The sequence below is a fragment of the Morus notabilis genome, unplaced genomic scaffold (genome assembly GCF_000414095.1).
Source record: "Morus notabilis unplaced genomic scaffold, ASM41409v2 Scaffold1245, whole genome shotgun sequence".
NCBI classification, from domain to species: domain Eukaryota; kingdom Viridiplantae; phylum Streptophyta; class Magnoliopsida; order Rosales; family Moraceae; genus Morus; species Morus notabilis.
The window spans coordinates 75920-83239 of NW_010362534.1; the positions used below are offsets into that span (position 1 = coordinate 75920).

The 7320-nt window shown below is 39.6% G+C and overlaps 2 protein-coding genes across 2 annotated transcripts in view; both read left to right on the forward strand.

Annotated features, from left to right (window-relative positions):
* Nucleotides 1-3447: 3447 nt before the first annotated feature.
* Nucleotides 3448-5684, forward strand: LOC112092345 (L-type lectin-domain containing receptor kinase IX.1-like). The gene has a single exon (XM_024168317.1). The coding sequence runs from the start codon at nt 3504-3506 to the stop codon at nt 5514-5516; it is 2013 nt and encodes a 670-aa protein (XP_024024085.1). The 5' UTR covers nt 3448-3503; the 3' UTR covers nt 5517-5684.
* Nucleotides 5685-6927: 1243 nt separating this feature from the next.
* The window catches only part of LOC112092353 (L-type lectin-domain containing receptor kinase IX.1-like), a 9722-nt gene continuing 9329 nt past the window's right edge, over nt 6928-7320 (forward strand). The window contains exon 1 of the mRNA XM_024168327.1: nt 6928-7308. Within this exon, the coding sequence (XP_024024095.1) occupies nt 6928-7308 (381 nt within the window). The remainder of the gene's footprint in view (nt 7309-7320) is intronic.

The window sequence follows — 7320 nt, forward strand, 5'->3', positions numbered from 1 at the left end:
ACATATAGTTTGTTATAGCATCCTTATAGGGGATGCATTATTGAAGCATAATATAAGTTGTGTTCCATCTTATAGGCATATCTAACGCTAATGCTCTAGGAGGTGTATTTAATGCTTGTAAGAACCTAAACCAATCTTCTTGTCTTTGGTTACTACATTGAATCCATGCAAGACTATCTCTAATTCTTTTAATGTGATTACCCATTTCTTTTAAACTAGATTTAACTATTAAATTGATTACATGACATGCACAACGTTGGTGGAAAATAGTACCGTCACCGAATAGACTTAAATCATTTTCAAAAAATTCAATTGCTTTTGTATTGGCACTAGCATTATCTAATGTTATAGCCATTACTTTATCTCTTAATCTAAATTCATCAATTACATTTAAAATTGTGTTATATATTAAATCTGCGCTATGTGATCCTAGAACACATTTAAAACCTAATATTCTCTTATCTAAATCAAATCCTTTAAAGTAATGTCCGGTTACAGCTAAATAATCTTTATTGGCAACGGCAGACCAAATATCTGCCGTTAACGCAACGCACCCGCTAGTCGAGTGTAAAAGGTTTATTAATGCATCTTTTTCTTTTTTAAATAATTTCAATAAATCTTTCCTAAGAATAGTTTTTGAAATGAACTGTGCATTAGGATTGTGTACAACCTTAATATATCGTTGCCAATTAGGATGCTCTACAAAACTAAGTGGTTGATCTAAAGCAGCTATCATTCGCGCAACTTCCATACGATCTTCTTGCGGATTGTGTTTCCAAGTAGTTAGACCATCGGTTGCGCGATCAAAAGATAATTGTGTTTGGCGGAGTTTGGGTCCGCTAGATTGTCGTCTCAAGTGTACTGGTGCCGTGAATAGTGTCATCTTGTAATTTAGATAAACAATATTTACACTGAGCTATATGTTTAGTGTTACCTTCATTATCCACCTCGTCAATTATGTCGAAGTGATCCCTAATTGTCGAGGTATGCTTGCATTTCCTCCTGGAGGTTGCAACACTTGCCGACGCAGACGCAGATGCAGTCGTACTCGCCGCCGCTTCTCCACGCCCACTATTGCGATCACGACCTCTAGTACATCCACCATGGCTTGGATTAGTAGATTGCTGCGTAACAAACTCATTAGTGGGAAATTGCCCTTCTTCTACATTGTGTTGGGCATCAACGGGAATACCACTATAACCAAAAGGATCCATTATAAAAAAATAAGATGAATTTGATAGAGAGAGAGCTCTAGAAAAATTGTGAGAGAGATTGAGAGAAATTGAGAGAGATTGAGAGAAATTGAGAGAGATTGAGAGGGATTGAGAGAGTTTGAGTGAGAAAAATGTGTGAGGGATGGGGGGTATTTATAGGGAAATTTTGGGGTTAAAAATTGATTTTTTTTTTTAAAAAAGGGGATAAACGGCTATTTTTAGAAATTCGGGCAGTTGGGCAAACTTGGGCAATTCGGGTTTTCGAGCAAAATTCGGGCAAAATTCAAAAAAATAGCCATTTCGGGTAATTCGGGCAGCCGAGCAACTCGGGCAGGTTGGGTTTTCGGGCAGAATTCGTGTAAAAATTCAAAAAACTAACCGTTTTCGGGTATTTGGACAATTCGGGCGACTCAGGTTTTCGGGCAGAATTCGGGTAAAAATTCAAAAACTTGCCGTTTTTGGGTATTCGGGCAATTCGGGCACCTCGGGCGGTTCGGGCAATTCGGGCAGGCGGGAAAAATTCGGGCAAAATTAAAAACAAACAGTCGTTTGAGTTTTTGGGCAGCGGGTTCGGGCACACCCAATTTTCGGGCATTTTTTTGGTCGGGCAATTCGGGTAGTTTGGGCATGGTCGGAAGAATTCAAAAAAATCCCGGCGGACGGCGGTATACGGGGGTTAGACGGCGGCGGGCAAGGGTGGACATGTCAAATTCGGGCTGCCCGAGCCCGACCCCGAATTTCTTGCTTGGGAGGGCAGGAATTGGGCCTGCCCGCCCGAGCCCAAAAAAATTCGGGCTTCAGGCAGCCCGCCGACCTGAACTTCCAGCACTATCTTCAAGAAAACGCACACACGTTTTTCGATGAAAAGCTCCCCAAAAAATTTCTCTTTTTCTCTGCACTCGCTTCCTTTATATAAAAGAATTCTACGTTCTGGACGTTCTGCACTCCTATTTTCCATTCCACGTTAATGTTCTGGACTCTCGTGCATTTTTTTTTAATCCCTTTTTTTTCTTTTTTTTTATTATTTTTTTGGATCAGTCTAAAGTTGAGTCATACAAAATTTTATTTTCTCTTCTCATTTTTTTTTACAGGCCATTTGTGATCCATTTTCTTTTACCGTTAACAAACGACACTTCCAACAAATATTGCTCTTTCCAGCTTTATATATCATTAAAACACGGATTACAATATCATCACTAAACGACAAATGATACTTTGTTTCTCTATTTCACTAGCTCACTGAATTTGTATCTCTTTCCATTTGGCGAGTGTCAAATACAAGTGAATGTAAATAGATTACCTTGGAAGATTTTCATAAGAAGAGCTCTTGAAAACGACAACGATACTCTATTTTTGTTTCTTTGATGATGCATGAAGAGAGAGAAAAGTGGTAAACAATAGCCAGCAGTGATTACTGCTACTATTTTTTTTCCAAACAATAATTTGCTGCCACCAGAGGATATATATTTGATTTATTAGAGCCTAGTCAAATGAAAAACTACCAAGTATAATTACATATCATGTGCTTTTAGACTAATCAAATAAATAGGTTGTAGCATGAGACGACAATTACCCACTGTCCCATTTTCTGTTATTTAGGAAGCTCGAAGGGATTACAGGTGCTTTAATGGTACCATCACGAATAGAAGGCGGAAGATTCACTTTTTATCAAAAAGAGCATTGTCCAAAGATTTCCATCGTCGGTATTTTGATTTGCTAAGAAATTTTGACAATAATCCATGGAAACTTCTTTTAGAGGGTGATATTGCGGGTCTGTTTGTGATAACTTTGTAATCAATTCATGGAAGACACCACCTTTATAAAGTTGCTCCATTTGCCCGCTCGTGTAAGAGTCTCATATCCTGTAATTTACCCCATAGTTCTTTTATTGAGCATAAAATTGAGAATGATTAATGTTTGTAGGGCCCATCAGTAACTATGTCGTTTAAGGCACACCCACCAATACTCGGACCTCACCAATATACGTAGGGCCCATCAGTTGACTTTGAGCATTCCTGGAGGCCATAACTTTCTACTCAAAGACCAATTCGTCTGACCGGCACAACACGGAATATCCAATAATTTTCCAAAAGGAGAAGAACATCTTTGACAACTTCCTAATCTTCGAGAAAAATAATATCGGTGCCTTTTTCCCTGAAATTTCTTGGAATGTATGATTCATATAAATTATTCATAAATGAAGACATCTTATTTTGTGATCAGTCCTCCACAACTACGTCTCTCCAACATATTAATATATACCTCAATTCCGGCCTTTATCATCAAAATATGGATTATAATATCAACAATCCGACTAGTAATTCTAGCAGCTACAATCTATTCCGGCCTTATTTTTGCCTCCGACTAGTAATTCTTCCAGCTTTAGTAATTCTCCATGCAAATGCAATTTCCTTTAACCGCACGGACTTCAGAAACTGGTCTGGCATCGCATTCGGCGGTGATGCCAATACCAATACCACAGATGGAGTCCGCCTCAGGCTCAACGCGGACAAATCCAATAGCACCGGCAGAGCGGTATACGCTGAAGAGATGCAGATTTGGAACCCTCAAACCGGAAATACGACGGCGGATTTCGACACTACATTCTCTTTCCTCATGACATTAAAAGATGATCCTCCTCGTCACGGTGATGGCTTCGCCTTCTTTCTAGCCAAAAACGGTTCTCAAGTACCACCGAATGCTGCGGGAGGCTGTTTAGCGCTGATATCCAATTGTGCCAACTCCACCGCAGTGGTGAATGGCCTTGTGGCTGTGGAGTTCGACAATTACAAAAACGGTAAGTTTGATGAGACAAGCGCGAGCCATATCGCAATCGACGTAAACTCGATCCGTTCGGTGAAGACCGTGAACTTGACAAGTAATTGGAGTTCCGGATCGAGAGGTTTTGCGAGGATTTGGTATACTTCTCAGACGAAAACCCTCTCTGTTAGGGTTTCTTACCGTGAGTATGAAACTTACGAGCTTTCTCATCAAATTGATCTATCGCAAGTTCTGCCTGAACACGTAAATTTCGGTTTCTCCGCAGCCACTGGTGCTAGTACGGCGACACACGACATCCTTTCTTGGGAGTTTAGCTCGACAAACTTTTCATTAATCGCGCAAGATCTTCCGAAAGATGGTGGTGGAGTGGATCGAGTGCTCCTGGTGGCATGTGTAATTGGTGGGTCTTTTCTAATATTTCTTGGTGTTGCGTTGTTGTGTGCCTTTCGTTATTGTAAGAAGAGAACAAGATTCGACGCGTCGAATATGGATCGTGAATTTGAGCATGATATGGGGCCTAAGAAGTTCTCTTATAAAGAATTGGTTAAGGCCACAAACAAGTTTGCTGAAGAAGGTAAACTCGGTGAAGGAGGATTTGGGGAAGTTTACAAAGGCTACTTGAGTTACTTGAATCTAACCGTGGCAGTTAAAAGAGGTTCTATGCGATCCAAACAAGGAAGAAAAGAGTACATGTGCGAGGTTAAAATAATTAGTAGACTCAGACACAGAAATCTAGTGCAACTAATTGGTTGGTGTCATGAGATCAGCAAAGAGTTCCTTCTTGTCTACGAGTTGCTCCCAAATGGTAGCCTTGATTCTCACTTGTTTGGAAGAAATAGAAGCATTCTTTCGTGGGAAGTGAGGCAGAAAATTGTTCTTGGACTTGCCTCTGCACTTCTCTACTTGCATGAAGAATCAGAACAATGTGTCCTTCATAGGGATATCAAATCGAGCAACATAATGTTGGATTCAAATTTCAACGCCAAGCTTGGGGATTTCGGCTTAGCAAGGCTAGTGGACGAAGCCACTGGTCCCCGGACAACGGGGTTGGCCGGAACATGGGGCTACATGGCACCGGAGTACATAAACACGAGCAAGGCGAGCAAGGCGTCGGACGTGTACAGCTGTGGGGTGGTGGCGTTAGAAATAGCATGTGGGAGAAAATCCATTGAACGCAATTCGGAAGAGGAGGATAGGGTTTCTCTTGTTTCTTGGGTTTGGGCCTTTTACGGAAGTGGAAGGCTTCTTGATGTGGTTGATGAGAGGTTATGCATGGAATTTGACGTGAAACAGTTGGAGTGTTTGCTGACCGTTGGATTGTGGTGCGTTCATCCGGACCATAATCTAAGACCGTCCATAAAGGAAGTCATACAAGTCCTTAGTTTTGAAGCGCCATTGCCCGATCTTCCCAAAAACATGCCTGTTCCCAACTATCATGCACCTGAGAACGCTACAATACAAGTTCCTTTATCTACTAGTGAGCCCACCATAACTTATTCGTCAATTTTCTTAGGCCGTTAAGCACTGGTATTACTCTTTTCGTCTCTTTGGTTGTTATAATTCCTTTATTTTCTTGCTCATATTGTGTTCGTATGTGCAAAGTACATATCAGGTGTTGAAGTTATTAGAGAGTTGCGAAATATAAATGATATGTATTATATATTGTATGTTGATTCTCTAAATTTTATATATCACTACAACAAAAAGGTTTATTAGTAACGACATAACTTGATCATTGTATTGATTTTATGTCTTAAAAAAAGACCTAAGTATCAAAGTGACATTTTAAAAACTTCACAGTATCTTTATAATATTACGAAGAACACATAAAACAAAATTGATTTTTCCGAGTAATACATGGTACTAATGTGATTATTATCCTTCAATCTAACAATTTTAATCACTTTATATCTAAGCATTGAAACACAATAAATGGCATATATTTACTATAATTATAAGTCTTGCCTACCCAACGTCGTGGTTTTTCGATCAATCATCAATCTAATATTAATGAGTTAGCCCCTTTAATTACTACTGTATTGACAACTACGATGGGCTCATGAAACCAAGAACAAAGCATTCCAACCTTGACTGCTAATCTAATTTCTACTCAAATTTAATGCGTATGGCCCTGATTTGGTGGAGGAAAATCATGGGGAAAAAAAAATCTAATCTCCTAGAAGAGAATAATAAAAGCTTATCAACATTCAAAGTCTCGTTATTTGAGTTTTTAAAGCGTTAAAATAACATGAAAAGAGCTATACGGCTCCGCATCACTTCCAAAACACCACATGTGAATGCCAAGCAATTGCAACATTTTTTTTTAATAAAAGCGGGATCCACGTTCAAGTGTGACGGAACCACTTTTTTCCTTCCCATTATTTCCCACGCGCTCACAGGTTGTTCCCCTTGTTTTATGATTATGCTTTGGAGGAATGTTAAAAAATAAAAAAGTGAAAACAATTGTATATTTTTTGATAAAAGGATAACATTTACTTTATTAAAACAAAGATAACATTTAGTTGTACTTTTTATTTATGATAAATACTTAATTTTACTTTCAAAATATGTTTAAAAAGTTATACGGAAAATCTCATTTTAATACTCTATGTTATTTAAACATTGTGGACGCGTTTGAAACTCGTTTTAAAATGATTTTATTTTCTGTATGAAAATGAAAACGAAAACGTTTTCATTTTCAGGCAGGAATCATTTCTAAAAATGTGTTTAGAAGTTTTATTCAAAAATTATTTTTAGTCTAAAAAAAATTAAAACGGGGTTTGGTGTTTCATTTTAAAAAACACGTAATATTATTTAAAATAATAATATATTAAACTCCTCCTCAGGCCCCCTTTCAAATTGTGTCGTTTCATCTCAAAATTGTCGTTTCATCAACTTATTGTCGTTTTCTCCAGCGAACTCTTCTCCTTCAATGGATTTCTTCAAGTCCGTCTTCACCGATGAATCCAGGGAACCCTCTGACTCCGATGAGCCCCAAAACGATAACACTCCCGCCTACCACAAGGATCTCGACGAGTTTGGCACCTCTGTATGCAGTCCTCCCCACGCCACCAATGGCAGCTATACGAAGACGACGCCCACTCGCGTCTCTTTCGTTTACAGTCCTCCCCTCACCTCTGACGGCGGCTGCACGAAGACGGCTCCTACTCGCGTCTCTTTCATTTGCCATCCTCCACTCACCTCCGACGGCGGCTGCACGAAGACGGCGCCTACTCGCGTCTCTTTCGTTTGCAGTCCTCCCCTCACCTCTGACGGCGGCTGCACGAAGTCGGCACCCACTCGCGTCTCTTTCGTTTGCAGTCTT

What these genes read in the sequence shown, in the direction of transcription:
- LOC112092345 (XM_024168317.1), top strand. Translation starts at nt 3,504, where the DNA reads ATGGATTATAATATCAACAATCCGACTAGTAATTCTAGCAGCTACAAT.